This window comes from Myxine glutinosa, chromosome 13 (genome assembly GCF_964187855.1).
Source record: "Myxine glutinosa chromosome 13, kmMyxGlut1.1, whole genome shotgun sequence".
NCBI lineage: Eukaryota > Metazoa > Chordata > Myxini > Myxiniformes > Myxinidae > Myxine > Myxine glutinosa.
Genome location: NC_136273.1, coordinates 16,261,286 through 16,280,594, shown reverse-complemented (window position 1 = coordinate 16,280,594; position 19,309 = coordinate 16,261,286). Strand labels below are relative to the sequence as shown.

General features: G+C 41.7%; 1 protein-coding gene across 2 annotated transcripts in view; it reads right to left on the bottom strand.

The window, feature by feature from the left end:
* Nucleotides 1-2,871: 2,871 nt before the first annotated feature.
* Nucleotides 2,872-19,309, bottom strand: part of LOC144888601 (uncharacterized) — a 30,061-nt gene continuing 13,623 nt past the window's right edge. For both annotated transcript variants that reach the window (XM_078767124.1, XM_078767123.1), the window contains 4 exons: nucleotides 18,210-18,341; nucleotides 13,920-14,025; nucleotides 6,421-6,479; nucleotides 2,872-3,461 (listed from right to left, as the gene is read on the bottom strand). In XM_078767124.1, coding sequence (XP_078623250.1) covers nucleotides 3,328-3,461; nucleotides 6,421-6,479; nucleotides 13,920-14,025; nucleotides 18,210-18,341 — 431 coding nt within the window. In that variant the 3' untranslated portion in view covers nucleotides 2,872-3,327. The remainder of the gene's footprint in view (nucleotides 3,462-6,420; nucleotides 6,480-13,919; nucleotides 14,026-18,209; nucleotides 18,342-19,309) is intronic.

The window sequence follows — 19,309 nt, the reverse complement described above, 5'->3', positions numbered from 1 at the left end:
AATTACAATTGTGTTGTATAAGATACTCTGCACCATTTCATCTCTCAGGCGCATATGGAAAATGTGTCTGTGTGCTGGGCCAATGAATAATGCTGTACTGGGGATTGTGACAATGAAAAAATGTGGTCTCAGCAATCTTTCCAATGCATGTATCTTTCTTTATTAGTAAAATCAGATGTACATTCATCTTAACTTTGAATGCAAAGGAGACACTGCAGTGAAATCATTGCCAAATTATTCCAAAGGAGAAAGTTACCCAAGGGGTAATTTTCTCGACAACACATCTTTCATTTTGACATACCTACTGGTTCTCATGAGCAGAGCCAGATGTGGGACCAGAATGTGTGCAACCCCCACATTGTTCTCCTGGGGAACTTCAAAGGACTTTGCCCTTATAAAGAGAGAAATGTGGGAGAGAATGAGAAGAAGAGGACTCTGATGCTGTGAACTCCTGTCCTGTAACCAAGTGAAACTATTCTATGCAAGTGAGCTACACTTTGTATGTAATCTGTGCTTATTAAACCTAGCTTTCTTCTTTCTAATAATTAATACATTTCCTAAAAGACCAACCTTTGGTGTGTTGTGAACATTGCGCAAACAAGCACACCTCTACTCTTCATCCTCCTCTACACCCCATCTCACCAAATTTACACTTTTGCTGCATCACCGGTCATCGATCGGTCGATGCATTCCTTGTATGCTATCTATCATAGGCCCGCTCTTAAATCGGTAATTTACTCTGAATGTATATTTTCTCTGGCATTAAAGCAACATGTAATGTTATCGGTTGATCTACAAATTATGCTTCTAGTCTGGTGTTGGCCTTAGCGGTTAGGGTGCCGGCTTGGGATCCTAGGTTCGAATCCCGGCCGATCGCTGAATTAACACCAGGAGGGTTGACTCAGCCTGTCATCCTTCCGAGGTCGGCAAATTGAGTACCAGCTTGCTGGGATGAATGATCCCGGTGTGTACCCCGGTTTAGAATAGGTACACCGTATCCCTGCGCATCGTAAGAGGCGACTAAGGGTTGGCGCCAGGAAGGGCATCCGGCCATAAAAACATTGCCTCAAATAGGGAACCATGATTGTCATGGGGCCCGCAAGGCTAACCCCTGCTCTAGTGGAGAAAATGGCCTTAAAACGATCATTCATTCATTCATTCATTTCAACTTAAAACAAAGGTTTCACCCTCTGATATGGGCTGCTTGGTCTGGATGTTTGGTCAAGTGGTTAAACACTTTCTCCACTGACTGGTGTGGGTTTGGTTCCCATGGTTGCTCATTCTCACCAAATCACAGTTGGAAAATCTTAGAACACACCAAACACCATTAAACACAGTTGAGGAGGGCCTTTGTTCTGCAGATGACCAAAGGAGTCTGGTTACCTCTGCCACCAAAGGTGAATGGAGGTTATGTTTTTCACCCCTGTCTGTTTGTCCATTTGTGAACAAGTATCTCAAAAAGTTGGATGGATTCGGATGAAATTTGGCAGAGATGTAGCATATGTGACACCGACGAAATGATTAGATTTTGATGAAGATCCGCATTCGGATCCGGCTAGTATAATTTTTTCAATCATTCTTTACCGTTGCGGGATCGGACCAAAACGATACATAGCAGGATATCTCAAAAGGTTGTGGACGGAATTGGACGAAACTTGGTGGAGAGGTCGTGTGTGTGACAAGGACGATTGGATTCGATTTTGGTGAAGATCTGAATATGGATTCGGATATGATACCTATTTAATTTTTTGAGTGATTCTTCACCATTAAGAGATAGGGCCAAAAACGATACATAGCAGAATATCTCAAAAGGTTGTGGACGGATTTGGACGAAACTTGTTGGACAGGTTGTGTGTGTGACGAGGACGAATCACTTCAATTTTGGTGAAGATCCGGATCCAGATAGTAGAATTTTTAGGTGATGCTTCACCATTGAGTGACATGGCCAAAAACGAGGGGTATTTCAGGGTATGAAAGACTGGACCTATGGTGATTCCTGTGATTGATTTTGATTAAATGTAATTCTGTATTGTGATTTTCTGGTCTACTCAGAGATACAAAACGTAAACTGTTCACCTGGCTAAACGTATAATCTCTACTGAGTGCCGTTCTATTTTATTTATTTATCTACTTACTAATTGACATACAGTATGTGGGAAAATTACATGCCCAGACCAGGAATCAGACCCAGGTCCTCTGGAAAACCGTACCAGTGCTCTGCCATCCGAGCTATCTGGGCGACCATGACTGAGCATGCAATTTTCCCACACATGGAATTGCCACTCTTTCCGTCAATGCTTCCGGGGCACTCGCTGCCTTGCTTCCGAGGGCCTTCCTCTCTATTCCCATCTTTATTTAAAAGGAAATATTTATTGGCGTCACCCTGCCGCGGCTATAATGATGGCATCGGATGCAAACTGAAGAGGAGATTCGTTCATCGTCGTTGTGGTTTTTCAACCAAACAAACGAAACCCACTTCATTCAATGGTCTTGGTGGTGGGGAACAAAAGTCACTTAAATATCGATGTGTTGAGTGATTCCTGAAATAAAATGAAAGTCTTGCAAGGAAAAGTGTGCTTCGAGCTCAAAACATGTCACCAGACAAGCTCTCCGTGTGTGTGTGTACCCCCCTCATGTCCGCCACGCTGATTGGCTCTCTGGAATGACCCCACCGATTGGCTAATAATGTGCACACCTTTGCTTTCCTACCGCTATTAACAAAATGTAAAGACAAATGAATAAGTCACGACAATTGGTTTTAACTTTCAAGCGGCAGTCTGGCTTTGCCGTGATTGGAAGATCTGAGCCGAGCAGCCTTTTAAGGCCCAAACTGAAAACGGAACCTTGAGATTCAATGTACATGAAGAATCAGACGTTTTCCAATTGTTTTTATTCCTCGTTTGCAAATATTTATGAATATACAATAAGTAATGCGATGCAAAATGTTTCGAAATTGAATCCTAAAACCGCTTATGTGAGATTGTTAAAATTCTAAAGCCTGGTCTAACAGCCTCAGGACGAGGTAGGACAGAGTGTATACTTTTCAGGAGACAATCATGGAAGAATACTTGGAGAACAACTTTGGCCTCTCTTGGTACTGTATTGAATTTTTAGTCTGGTAAATGGTGTTTATAAATGGAACCTTTACATTAATGTAACATTGACCATACAGGCAGAAGTTAGAATATGTTACTTGTCTTCTCTGATTATTGATGTGCTCTGTTAAGAGTATGGGCCTTGTACATATACAACATCCTCAACATTTCCTTTGTGTACCTGACCATGTGTTTTATTGTTTGCGAAGCGTTTGCCAAAGCACTCTTGCTTTTAATCTTTTTTGAAAATCATGAGGAGGAGAGCAAAGAGGAGGATGACCATGAACGCAGTCAGGATAGCGGTGACGGCGATCATGCTTGCTGATCGGGTAAGTTTCACGTCGATATCGCTTGCCACCTTTTTCCCTGCACACGCGCACACAAGCACACACGCACACCAACACCAGTAAATTTCACCACCATCTCTTGTCTTCCCCCATCCAAAACCTTGATCTTTTCTACCCCCGTTAATTCACCACAGATCCACTTTTTTGAAATACCGACTTCTTTCCTGGAAGTCCTAGCAGTGTCCATGTGTTTTATGCCTCTCCCACCCCCCCCCCCCCCCATCCCATGCCTCTTCCCCCCAAGCTCCCTCCCACAGATCTCCCTGTTCTCTGCTGTTGTACATGCGTGCTTCCCTCTCTCTCCCAATCTTGTCTCCCGCTCCCTTTATCATGTTTTGTGTGTCTGTCCTTTTTTTTGTGATTAATGTTAGCTCTTACACGAGCCTCGATCTTGTATACAAAAAAAAAGGAAAAAAAAGGCTGGAGAACTTTTGCCTTTCCCATTCATTACATGTCAAACCAAGCCATTTTAACTGAAATGCAAGTCCACGTTGTACATGTTTATAAAAGCTAAAATATCGATATAAACTGCCTACGTGCGTAGCGCAAAGCAGGGTTAAACAATTGGTCCACTCTCTGTCAGTTGATGATCGAGGAGATACTTGATTTCAATTGAATTCTATGTTTTGAACACTGTGGAACATGAATCGGAACACGACTTTGCAGTTTAGCGTTCTTTGGCTCTGGCTTTGGCAAATTGTACGGAATGTCATCCCAAGTGTGGATGCGCTACACAGAGGGGTAGAGCAATCGCTTCGGTCTGGAAGTTAAACAAAATTGGTTTGAAACAAAATTGGTTAAAAAATTGGGTTAAATTGGTTAAAATTAAAAATTTTAATTGGTTAAATTGGTCAATTGGTTAAATCTTGGTTAATTGGTTAAAAAAAACTGAAAATCATTCCAAACAGGAAACCTATTAGTTTTAAGGATGTCATAATGGACACAAAGAACAAGCATGAATAACTCATTTAATGTGTTAAATAAGGTCGTGTACAAGAGGGTAGGTCCATTTGCCCTCTTGCCCTCTCTCAGGGTGCAGAATCTACGAGATTCTTCCTCTTCTTCTTCCAATAAAGTCCTATTATGTAATTTTTCTCAAAACTTCGTGGGGTAAGATGTTCTAAGAACTGATTCTCTCTCTCTCTTCCTCTTGTGCACACCAACTGACTGATCGAACAAATGAGAAACTATTCTCTTTACTTTACGACTTCCCAAGACCTGGCAGGAGCACAGGTGGAGTTGAAGAGCAAATTGTTTTCCATAATATTCTGATTCTCATAATGAAATTTTATATGTTGGATAAGATTCGTTTATGGTTAAATTATCTTTCTAAACAAATCATAACTCATGGCCACATATGACGTTAAAAAAAATCCTTTATAGAGACTGGTTTTGCAGTACTTCGCAATATTAATTTAATGTTACACCAATATAGGCCTTGCTTCTCTAATCCTAAGAGTTCTGGTATCTCTTACTATAATTCACCAAATGTCTGTCTGTCTGCTCCCAGGTACCGCAAAAACGGCTGAACCGATCGTAACGAAATTTTGGGTGGGTAATCCTGGGACTCCCTGGAGTAAAATAGGCTATATTGTTTTTCCAATTTTTTTTCCCAATTTTCCATTTTTTCCAATTTCCCAATTTTTCCAATTTTACAGTTTTTCCAAACACGATGGAATGATATTTACCGATATGAACAGTGATGTGGCTTTTATTGAAATTCTACAAATACTGTTTAGATTTTGATGATTTGCGTGTGATATGATTTAACGGATGTTTATACAAATCGTTTAAAATAAAAAAGCTTAAAATTTCTGATATTTTGCCTTTTCATTTGGGCCTCCCAATTGAAGCCCCGCCCGTAGGGCAGGTACCGTTGCTAGTAAATATAATCTTAATATACCTTATCCAGGTATTCAACGAGCCTGCACCATCTCTGACTAGATAGATACCTTGCCAGCTCTCCAAATTCAGGTCAGCATCGTTAGCTACCTGGGACTGAGCTCAGTGCTTTTCCCACAATTTGTACCTGTTGTGGCATTTTCATACCACATCTCTTGGCAAATACCTAAAATCACCAACATGGATGCAAAATCGGTTGGTCATGCAGAATTGATTCGATTTTGGTGAAGATCCGGATTCGGATCCGGCTTGTATAAAATTTTAAGTGATTCTTCACCATTGGGAGATAGGGCCAAAAAAGATACATAGCAGGATATCTCAAAAAGTTGTGGACGGATTTGGACAAGACTTGGTGGACCGGTTGGGTCTCTGACAAGGATGAATTGGTTCGATTTTGGTGAACATCTGAATATGGATTCGGATCCGAGAATTATTTAATTTTTAAGTGATGCTTCACCATTGAGAGATCGAGCGAAAAACGATGTAAAACATGATATTTTAAAAAAGTTATGGACGAGTTATGACTAAACTTGGTGGACGAGTTGGTTCGGTGACACGAACAAGCCGATTAGATTTTGGTTCAGGTCCGAATCCAGATCCGGTCTATCAGTGGGATAGAAAACAAACTGTTCAGCCTGGTGGAGGTATGTGCTCTACCGGGTGCCGTTGGAGTTACTTACTATATCAACCGGGTCATGGATATTTCTTCAACAACCTGACAGAGTACTATATAATCATCCCCTACCCTAATCTTAATACCTTTCTGTCCTTCTAATATACCACTGACTTTTTCCACCATTTGCTCAATATAGACTACAGGTTGTTTACAATTCCTCTTGCCCACCACATCATGCTAGACTTGGAGCTATGTCTTGAGTTCCACTTAAAGTACTATTTAGATGACTTGTATTTCATCATTCATGGTTTCTCTTCATAATCAAAAATGGCTGTTCACATGTAACATGCAAACAATCTGGGGATGGGAATATGTTTATAGTGCAGGAGATTCTGAACCAGGCAACAACTGCCTCTTAAGATAGCAAGCAGTGTCAAGGGATATCCAAGAAGATCATTACCAGGAACGGTTGTGACATTAAATCCTTTGCTTGTCTCTGCTCCATTTTGATACGTGATGCTGTAAAAGACAATTATCAAGTAATCATTGATCTTTGCAGGATTCTGCTAGTCGCCGACAACATTGTACAACCCAAGTTGTCTCCTTGAACATTAGGGTGTCTCATTTCCCAACGTGAATAACATAATGTTAAGAACATTGTTTACTTGTTGTCATTAACTACCATTTTTATCTAAAGTGTAACTAGAACAACACTTCGACGTCATGACATCGACCGATATGCCTCCACCCACATTATTACATCATTATAATACTTGTACCAAGTTTGATTTAAATCCATTCGTCTGTTCTCAAGTTATCACATTTTTACCTCACGTGACCTCTGACCTTCGACCTCTTGACCCTAAAATTTAATCAGTTCATGTTTACATCATTATACATACCTGTACCAAGTTTTAATTCAAATCCCTTCAGCTGTTCACAAGTTATCACATTTTTGCCTGACATGACCTCTGACCTTTGGCCTTTGAAGTTGGGACCCAAAATCTAATCAGTTAATCGTTGCATCATCATACATAACTGTACCAAGTTTGAACTACATCCCTTTATCCGTTCTCAAGCAAAAGACATATTACAGACTTTGACCTTTGACCTATTGACCCAAATTCTAATGAGTTAATCCTTGCATCATTATACATACCTGCACCAAGTTTGACTAAGATTCCTTCAGCCGTTCTCAAGTTATAGACATATTACAGACTTTCACCTTTGACCCCAAAATCGAATCAGTTCATCTTTACCTCATTATACATACCTGCACCAAGTTTGACTAAGATTCTTTCAGCCGTTCTCAAGTTATAGACATATTACAGACTTTCACCTTTGACCCCAAAATCGAATCAGTTCATCTTTACCTCATTATACATACCTGCACCAAGTTTGACTAAGATTCTTTCAGCCGTTCTCAAGTTATAGACATATTACAGACTTTGACCTTTCACCTTTGACCCCAAATTCTAATCAGTTCATCTTTACCTCATTATACATACCTGCACCAAGTTTGACTAAGATTCCTTCAGCCGTTCTCAAGTTATAGACATATTACAGACTTTCACCTTTGACCCCAAAATCTAATCAGTTCATCTTTACCTCATTATACATACCTGCACCAAGTTTGACTAAGATTCCTTCAGCCGTTCTCAAGTTATAGACATATTACAGACTTTGACCTTTCACCTTTGACCCCAAATTCGAATCAGTTGATCTTTACCTCATTATACATACAGTCACGTGAAAAAGTAAGTACACCCCATGTAAAGTTGACTTTTTCAACATATTTCAACATACAGCTATTTGATCTTCATTTCAACAATATTGATAGATAAAGGTGATATAATATAACAAATATCATGAAACATTTACATTTTGTAGTCCATTGTATAATTTGTCCATTGCATAACCATAAATGCAAATTTCGCATGTGGAAAAAGTAAGTACACTCCGACATTTATCACTACTTCAAATACCTAAAATTAGAATCAGGTGCACCAGCTCAGGTGCAAATGATTAGAACATCGTTAGAGAGGATCTTGGAGGAACCTGTCTTATTTAAACCTCAGACATTTAGTTTGGTTTGCTCTTTGTTGTTGAAGTGTGCGGCGTCACCATGCCTAGATCAAAAGAGCTCTCCGGGGCCTTCAGTAAGAAGGTTATAGATGCCGACGAGTCTGGGAAGGGATTTTAAAAGATCTCCAAACAATTTGAAATCAATCATTCGACTGTCCGGAAGATCATCTACAAGTGCAGAAGATTCCAAACATCTGCCAACTTGTTCAGGCCAGGCCGCCCCAGCAAGTTCAGCCTGAGAGCAGACCGCAAGATGCTGAAAGAAGTCTCTAAGAACCCCAGAATGTCATCACGTGACCTACAGGTAGCTCTTGCCACTGTTGATGTCAAAGTGCACGAGTCTACCATTAGAAGGAGGCTGCACAAATTTGATCTACATGGGAGGTGTGCCAGGCGGAAACCTTTGCTGTCCAGAAAGAACATCAGGGCAAGACTAAAGTTTGCCAATGAACACCTCGGCAAAGACCAGCACTTCTGGAACAATGTGCTCTGGACAGATGAGTCAAAGGTAGAGCTATTTGGCAACAGTACCAGAAGACATGTTTGGTGAAAACCAAAGACAGCATTTGACCACAAGAACCTGATACCAACTGTAAAGCATGGTGGTGGAAATATTATGGTTGGGGGCAGCTTTGCTGCATCAGGGCCTGGGCAGCTCACCATCATAGAATCCACTATGAATTCTTCATTGTACCAGAGGGTGCTTGAGGATAATTGGAGGCCATCTGTCGGAAATGTTGTGGGGGGGGAAGAAGGTGGACCTTGCAACATGACAATGACCCTAAACATACCAGTAAATCCACCAAGGAATGGCTGAAAAGAAAGAAATGGAGGGTTCTGGAATGGCCAAGTCAAAGCCCGGATCTAAATCCCACCTCGATGGTGTGAGAGGATTTGAAACGAGCTGTGCATACAAGAAACCCCTCAAACATCGCACAGCTGAAAGAATTCTGCATGGAGGAGTGGGAAAAAAATTATCCCAGTCGATGTCAGAGACTTGTAGGCAATTATGAGAAACGCCTACTTGAGGTTGTTTCTGCCAAAGGGGGCAATACCACCTATTAGAGCCAAGGGTGTACTTACTTTTTCCACATGCGAAATTTGCATTTATGTGTATTTAAATTATACAATGGACGACAAAATGTAAATGCTTCATGATATTTGTTATATTATATCACCTTTATCCCTCAATATTGTTGAAATGAAGATCAAATAGCTGTATGCTGAAATATGTTGCAAAAGTCAAAACTCTACATGGGGTGTGCTTACTTTTTCATGTGACTGTACCTGCACCAAGTTTGATTTAAGATCCCTTCAGCCATTCTCAAGTTATAGACATATTACAGACATTCACCTTTTACCCCAAATTCGAATCAGTTCATCTTTACCTCATTATACATACCTGCACCACGTTTGACTAAGATCCCTTCAGCCGTTCTCAAGTTATAGACATATTACAGACTTTGACCTTTGACCCCAAATTCGAATCAGTTCATCTTTACCTCATTATACATACCTGTACCAAGTTTGACTAAGATCCCTTCAGCCGTTCTCAAGTTGGACATATTACAGACTTTGACCTTTGACCTCTTGACCCCAAAATCTAATCAGTTCATTTTTACATCATTATACATAAGTGTACCAAATTTGGTTAGAATCCCATCACTGGTTCACAAGTTATCGCGGTAATAGTATCTTTACCGAACATGACCTCTGACCTTTAGACTTTGACCTCGTGACCCAAAAATTTAATCAGTTCATATTTACCTCATTATATATATATGCACCAAGTTTGACATTATACATACCTATCCCTTCAGCCGTTCTCAAGTTATCGCGGTAACAAAAACCTATCACGGACGGATAGCCGGACGGACATCCTGAAAACATAATTCCTCCGTCGTCTTCGTCGGTGGAGGCATAAAAAACAGCATTCACTGGAAAAAAAAACATTAAACAGACCCGGTGGTATAATGGTTAGATTAGAGCGTCCCCTCTGACTCTGGGAGGTCGGCGAGTCGTACTGTAGCCGAGTCGTACCAAAGACTTTAAAACAGGTTCATGCTGCTTCCTTGCTTGAACGCTCAGCATTTTAAAAAAATAGAGCACGAACCATATAGGTTGTTAACAGTAATGAAGCTTGGATGGCCCCAATGGACGTTTTTGGGCCTTAATAAAAGGCCCCGCGGGTTCTGATGTAGTGCCTCTTTTGCTCTGACAAAGGTAAGGCCCAAAATGTCAGCTTCAATTTTATTCACCTCGGATCAATTACAATTTAAGGCATTTCATTATCCCTATACTTTTTGAAAGAAACGGGGGATATTGTAATTGGCTCTGTGTGTCTGTCTGTCCATCAGGTTAGCGGTTAGGGTTAGCGGTTAGAGGATCCTGAGTTCGAATCTCGGTCGATCGTTGAATTAACACCAGGGGGGTTAACTCGGCCTGTCATCCCTTGGAGGTCGGCAAATTGAGTACCAGTTCACTGGTATTTGGGGCACTGCATCAGCGGCACAAACACGCTTCCAGGGAAATGATGCAACCAGCAGCCACGGGCTGCATACAAAACAACAACAACGCTACCTCCTCAAACGGTTGGACGGAAATTCCCCAAACTTAGTAGTTTTGACGACCACGTGGCACGAAGGTGTGAGCAGTAGCACTTTTGGCCCCGCCCCCTGGGCCGAGACCAAAAGATCAAACGCCCAAAAAATGCAATTACGGGCACATTGTAAAAACATTTTAAAATGAAACTTTGTATATGTAATCAACATTTGGGAGCTCATGAAATATGTAACGATTCTTTGGATTTCACCCCTGGCTCATGCCCCAGTGGGTAGGTAGGGCTTTAGGGTCAAAACGGGTCAAAACTGGAAAATTGTAACTCAGAAATTGATATTGGGTCATTCCTGGTGGAACCTTTTTTGCCATCTTTCAACTTTACTTTGGGTCGGAATTTGTGATGACGCACAGTCGACTTCGCTCTAGTTACCCTCACCTGAGGAGAGGGTATTGCATTTGAGTCCTTTTGTTACTTGGCAAAAAATAATAATTTTTGGACATGTACGTATGTTGATCACTCTGGTTTGTGTTTGTGTGTTTGTCTGTCCACTCACTTATACTTGCCTACAGGTCACAATTTTAAACCGATATTCACGAAACTTCACCAAATGTTAGAGTTTGTGGTCTGAAAAAATCCTATATATATTTGAGGTCAAAAGGTCAAAAGCTCAACATAGGCCAAAGGTCACCCATGTTTTTTTCAAATTTCTAAAATCCTCAATTTTAAACCGATTGGCTTGAAATTTGAACAAGTCAGGAGACGACGACGGTTCACGAGCGAGCGGTATTCAATAACAAAGGACGGACGATAACCGAAACAGGCCCGGACAGGTCAGGCCCGAAAATGTCAAAACGAAGGTTACTGACCTTGAAATGAGATAGAAAATAATGTATAATCAGTTATGAGGTTAGTTAGCTACACAATACCGAAAATTCGATTCGATTCTGACAACGTTGAAACTTTGACCTTTGTGACCTTCAAAGGTCAAAGGTCGAAGATTCTGAAATTTGTTGTAAAACTTGTATTTCATGATGTATGTGATAATATAAGATCATGTACGACATTTCACCCTATCAGGAAGCGAACAATGTAATAAAACCATCAAAAATCGACTTTTCTAAATTTCGTGACCTTGTGACCTTGACCTTGGGGCGAAAATGAAAAATCGAGCTCCATGGGGCAATCGAGCAATCGAGCTCCATCGAGCTCCAATCGAACACATGACATTGGCCTAACCAAATACCGAAACCCCTATCAGATTTCACCAACTCCCTCGGAGAAGATGCAGCTTGAACTCGATTACCCCCTAAAAAGACATCTTTTTCGGGCGTGGCTCCGCCCACAATGGACGCAATACGCCCACTCTAGGGAGGACACAACTAGATCATGATATCGACCTCCCACCCAAGTTTCATCAAGATCGGATGATATCATCGGGTAGTTATATTGCGGACAGACAGACAGACAGACAGACACACACCCATGACGAATATAGTGGTCACTCTGATAACTCGTGAACCAATAAGATTTGCATATCAGCTTACTGAAACCAACCACTAACCATTTTGAAATTTGAATAGCTTTTGCACATCAGCTTACTGAAACCAACCACTAACTATTTTGAAATTTGAATAGCTTTTGCACATCAGCTTACTGAAACCAACCACTAACTATTTTGAGGTCAACATAGGCAAAAGGTCAACATAGGCCAAATTTCTAAAATTGTCAATTTTCACCCGATTGACTTGAAATTTGAATAGGATTTGCATAGCAGGTCACTGAATTCAAGCACTAATTATTTTTGACGTCAAAAGGTTGCCCTACTGAGTGCCATTCAACTTTGTTCTGTTTTGCCAAGTGTCACTCCATGAGTGATTTTTCATTACTCGCCGGAAAAGATGAAAAATGAAAAGATTCCGGCGAGGAAAAGAACAAGACGGTAGGCTTCAAATCATGGAATGGCCAGCACAGTCTCCAGACTTAAAACCCATCGAGCTGGTTTGGGATGAACTGGACTGAAGGGTGAAAGCAAAGCAACCAACAAGTGCAACACATTTGTGGGAACTTCTGCAACAATGTTGGGAAGAACTTCCCGAACAATATTTGATTTCCATTGTAGAAAGAATGCCACGAGTGTGTTTGGCGGTTATATCTGCAAAAGGTGGCTACTTTAATGAGTCAAAAATTAAAATTAAATTTTGTTAAACAAAATGATTCTATGATTTCTTTTTTATCTCCAATTGTTTATTTGTTCTATGCTTAATTTCAGAGTACATCGAGACATTAAACTGCGTAATTTCAATAAAAACTAGAAAAATTGAGGTGTTCCAAAACTTTTGACACACACACAAATATAAACACACACACACACACAAACACGCATATATAAACACACACACACACACACACACACAAATATAAACACACACACACACAAATATAAACACACACACACACACACAAATATACACACACACACGCAAATATACACACATACACACACACACACACACACACACACACATAGACACACATACAGACACACACACACACACACACACAAATATACACACACACACAAATATATATATATGTACACACACACACACACACACACACATACAGACACATACACACACACACAAATATATATACACACACACACACACACACACAAATATACACACACACATATATATATATATATACACACACACACACATACAGACACAGACACACACACACACACACACACACACACACACGCAAATATGTACAGACATACATACACACAAATATACAAACACATACGTACACACACACACACACACACACACACACACACACAAACATACACAAACACACATAGATATACACACAAACACACACAAATATACACACGCAAATATACACACACACACACACAAATATACACACACATACATACACACACAAATATACACACACACACACACACACACACACACACACACACACACAAATAAACAAACGCGCACACACTAATATATACACACACACAAATAAACAAAGACAGACACAGTGGAGATAACAACCAACAACACTGCTTCCCAATGTTGGGGATGGCACCATGCTCGTGAAGTAATGACACAACAAGCAAACCCTCAATTTACCTTCACCTGCCTCCCCAGTCCCTTTTCTCCCTTTCCCCACATGTTCATCAATTTGCTCCACTTTTCCTGTCTCTGGAACACTTTTAACTAATTACACAGTACACACAGTATTGCTCTTGAACCCAATATGAAACCCAAGATATTTCCAAGTACAGTACTTACGTATAAGTATGCTCGCCAGTGAGATCGCTCACTTGAAAGACGTTGTCAGTGCTGGGAAGGTCTCTTTTTGTCCGACACTGTGGAGTTATGTTACCTTTAGGGTCGTCTGAAATTACAAGGACAACAGGAATGTGTTCAGTTGAAAGGGAGAAAAGAAACGAAACAATGCTTATTATAAGACTTGCTCTAAAATATATGATATTGCAAGAGAAGTCTTGCCATTATATTCGACTCATTTTTTCTATACATCAGACAGACAGACAGACACGAAATGGCGTATTTTAGTACGAAGAAACAGCTTATTTTTAAGAGCTAATAACCTTCAATTTATGGCCTTGAATGAATCGACTTCCATTCACTTGTTATTTATATGAGAGAAAATAGATGGGACACTTCACCCAGCTTTTACCATCACGCGGGACTCAACCAATTGGAAAGGGAAAGAGAGAACCCACACAACGCACACGCCACCATTTTGATCATTTTGATAAAGGCAAGAGCACTTGTGCAGCTCTTTACTCATGTAGAAAACTGTGTGGAAGATGGGACCTTCGACTTCAAATTTTCGGTCTTGCATCAGCTGTATGAAAAATGCCTGGTGTTGGCTTAGCGGTTAGGGTGCCGGCTTGGGATCCTCGGATCCTGGGTTTGAATCCCGGTTCATCGCTGAATTAACGCCAGGTGGGTTGACACAGCCTGTCTTCCTTCCGAGGTCGGCAAATTGAGTACCAGTTCACTGGTAATTCCTTGTGTGTCGCAACAGGCGACTAACAGGTTGGCGGCAGGAAGGGCATCCACTATCCAGCCATAAATCATTGCTTCAAAAAGGGGACCACGGTGCCCGAAAAAGGCCAACCCCTGCTCTGTGGGGAAAAATGGCCTCTAAAGGTGGTTCTTCAGCTGTATGAAAAATGCCTGGTGTTGGCTTAGCGGTTAGGGTGCCGGCTTGGGATCCTAGGATCCTGGGTTTGAATCCCGGTTCATCGCTGAATTAACGCCAAGTGGGTTGACACAGCCTGTCTTCCTTCCAAGGTCGGCAAATTGAGTACCAGTTCACTGGTAATTCCCTGTGTGTCGCAAGAGGCGACTAACAGGGTTGGCGGCAGGAAGGGCAACCGGCCATAAATCATTGCTTCAAAAAGGGGAGCATGGTGCCCAAAAAAGGCCAACCCCCGCTCTACGGGGGAAAATGGCCTCTAAAGGTGGTTCATCAGCTGTATGAAAACCGCGTACTACACCTTGGTGTTGATAAGGAGACTAACAGAACCCGATTCAATGAGAAAGTTCTAGCATACTTCCCGCAAGCACAACAGCAAAGTGATGGCAAAAAGAAGGTTCTGATATTTGAACATGGTATGCAGCAAATGCTAAAGCAAGTCATGGCATGCGATTATGATGGTGATGCACTACTGCTGGCTAAGGCTGCCAAGATAGTGCGCAAAGATATTGTCAGCTACAAAGGTTTCCACTTTGATGGCAAATTTCCTTCTGGTTGTCAACAAGGATCAGTTCCATCTGTATGTTGAAAGCCTCAAGGCCTTGGTTCCATGGTTCTTCGCTCTAAAACCCCACAATCATGCACGGTGAATTCCAATACACATCCGAGACATGGAGAGTCTGCCAGCACCCATTATCAAAGAGTTTGAGGAGCACAGTCACTGGGTCATCCACAAAACCACCAACAGATTCTAGACCATCCCAATCGACATTTGTTCAATCCATGAACAAAATAATGAAGCGGTCAAGGGTTCTGGGGGTACAGTCGGTCTGACTGAAAATCCTTCAGCCTTCAGGAAATGGATGGTCTCAGGGCCGGAGCAAGGGTCTCAGGGCAAGGTTACTGAAGGAGTTTGAAGAGGACTACCTCCCAAAAGATAAAGACTCAGATTGTGGTTATCATCATGAAGAGAGGTTTGCCACACAGAGAAGTTTCAAGGAGCAGGCTGTGAGTCTGGTTCAGGTCATCCATGAGCTGGGAAACCCTTTCGTTGATGACAGTGATGAGTTTCTGGCACTAGACACACGGAATGTTTTGGATGAATCTGTGGTGAACACGGTGCATGTGGTGAACATGGAAAGGATCAGTATGCCAAATATTGCAAAGAAGTTGTTATTGATCGCACATACTTCATTCATGAGCCGATTAAGAAGAATGCCCTTCCTCTCTTCAGGTGTCCACGACCCAAAGCCAAGACCAAACAAGTGGGAAAGATCTCCCGACTCAAGGATGATGTTGTTCTGTTCTCTCACCTGTGCATCGTGATGCAGCACAGGGTTAGTGACGTGAGTACATTCTTCAGCCATGAGAACCATCTTTTACCCCCTTCACTATCCGATGATGGAAAATTGCGCTTCGGAAAGAAATCTGATCTGATGAACATTCTGACCAAAGACACCCACAATGATCCTCCTGATTCCATTGACATGAAACTTCTTGTGGAGCTGCTGTGGTGCACTTGCTCCCCACTACCAACATTGTGACATTTGATGAGTATGCTGATCGGGTCTTTGTTCAATACATCATAAATCAACTAGAAAACTCCAAAATAGTTGATATAGTATGGGACACATACATCCCCAGTAGCATCAAAGAATCCACTAGAGAAAAGCGAGGAAAGGGTGTTCGGAGAAAGGTTGCGGGCAAGAACAAGCTCCCAGGAAACTGGACCGACTTCTTACGTGACCCAGCCAACAAACATGAACTGTTTGCATTCATTTCCAACAAGATTGCCACTTTGAATTGTCCCGAAGAGAAGGAAATCATCATCACATCTGGTGTCACAGCTATTCTTCGAGGAACCGATCGATCCATGGCACCATGTGATCATGAGGAAGAGGACACCAGGCTGCTGATCCACTTACAGGATGCTCTTCAGAATGGCTGTACCAACTGTCTGGTGCGCACTGTTGACACGGATGGAGTGGTGATTCTCATTGGCAAGTTCCATCAACTGATCGCCCTGTGCCAAGATGTGAGCATTTGGGTTGCCTTTGGTACGGGCAAGAACTTTACATATCATCACATCAATGATATCTACGAAGACCTGGGTAGGGAGAAATCCCTGGCCCTCCCTATCTTTCACAGTTTCACGGGATGCGATACTACATCTGCATTCATTGGAAGAGGCAATAAGTCAGCATGGGAGGCTTGAAACTGCTATCATGATGTGACATGTGCCTTTACCTACATGGCACTTCATCCTTCCACAGAAGAAGAGTTTGGTGCTCAACATTTCCAGCTGCTGGAACGCTTCACTGTTATCCTGTATGATAAGACCAGTGACCTGCAACGTGTGGATGAAGCTAGAAAAAAACTTCCCTTTTTGCCAGAAGGGGAAGACAATGGATAGACTTCCCCCAACACAGGATGCACTATTGCAGCACACAAAGCGAGTTGCATATCAGGCAGGAATATGGTGCACCACTGATCAGATTGAACAACACGCACCTACTCCAGACCCGCACTTACCTACTCCTAACACGCACCTACTCCAGAAGGTTGGGGCTGGACTCTCGATGAGGACAGCAATTCATGGGTTCCTGTGTGGAACATGTTACTTGTGGTCTCCAATGCCTGCAGTAAACTAGTCAAATGTAGCTGCAAGATCCAAAGTGGATGTGGCGCGAGGTGCGCATGCAGAAATGCACGTTGGAAGTGCGCTGAACTATGCAGTTGTCACTGTGAGAAGTAGGTTGGGAATAAAATGCATGTGGAGTGGTGTGTGATGACAATATACCGTCACATTTACAGTTAATATAGTTACAGTCCTTGCAGTATTTTCAGTGACTATGGTACATTAACAATATTCCGTTTTATTTTTTTTCAAGTTTTATGTTCAGTTTCTTTTTTGAGTTAATAAAAATCGTCTGTTGCTTTTCTAAATGGCATAGTTGAATTCCTTGACCCAGAAGATGTATGTTTAGACACCAAGATTGTGATCCTAAGTGGCTTAGAAGCTGAGATATTGGTAGATATAGGTTTTTACATGGCGGCCATCTTGAAAATCCAAGATGGCCATCTTGAAAATCCAAGATGGCCGCCATAATGTATTCGGAGTAAGTGGTTCCTATCAAAAATGGAAAGCTAAGGTAACGGGTAACGTGGGAAAATGGGATCTAATAAACCGAGTAACAAAATCTTAAAGTCCACATTCATCAACAATGTTTCTGCAACAACTCGTCAAAATCAAAACATGTATCGAGTATTCTCGCACACAAAGTCCTTCCAATGAAAATAAGCGCTAATCAGTGATTCAACGCCAAAATGAACGCGGAGGAAGAAGCACGTACTCGTACTGGTCTTCTCGTCAAAAGCAATCACTTCAAGATATTGGGGACTGTTGGTGATGCAGGACGGAACTTTCAGGAGGACACTGGTTTTCCTAATGGGCTGGATCACATCTGCAAGTTCTGGAATGATGTCTGCACGCACATGGTATAAATATCACAAAGATCAGAGACAATCTGAGATTGGATCAAACAGACAAATACAAGGAAAGATCACCATGTCGGTTTCATCATAAGTGTATCGTATACTCCCTTCAGTAAAAACTGAAATAAAAAATGAACAATCACCATTTTTACTTTGACTTCGTGCTGCAGATTTATTGATCACAGAACAGAAACCTATTTCACTCCAATCGGCCATATTGTCAGCGCACTCACCACTGGTGTTCATTTGGAGAGTTGTTGAACATTAAACGTTCTGCAAACCTCTGCAGAGGACCCCTGAGAACCGGAATTTGGCGATGCACACCTTGACATGCATGAATGGGCAGGTTAGCCGAGATGTGGGCACACTCACCTCTGAGCCGTCTAGCCTGGGTTTGGATGTGCACCTAACTCTAGGTTGCCATCCTGGTGTTTCACACGTCAGGGTGATGCATCAACATGTCTGCCGTCCCTCTACTCGGATGGACGTTAAACTGGGCGTCCCGTCTGCTAGCATTAGTTCATCGACCTTAAAGATCCCCCACATGGACTCCTTCATGAAGAATAGGCGAGTTATCGCCGGCACCCTGAACAAATGACAAATTCCTGCACACTCAGTCCGAGTGTATTCGGAGTGATGAGCCATCCAGGATTATAATCCCGGCCAAGAAACTGCTTCGGCATCGCACATTCTGGAGCTCGCACATGATGGTGATGATGATCATGACGATGATCATGATAATGGTGATAATGATTATCATGCTGATGCTGGTAATGATGATGATCATGATGTTAATAGGGATAATGAAAATAAATAGGGATATTGATGATGATGATGATAATAGGGATAATGATGATAATAGGGCTAACGATGATAATAGGGATACTGATATAATGATCATGATGATAATATGGATAATGCTGATAAATAGGAATACTGATAATGATGATGATAATAG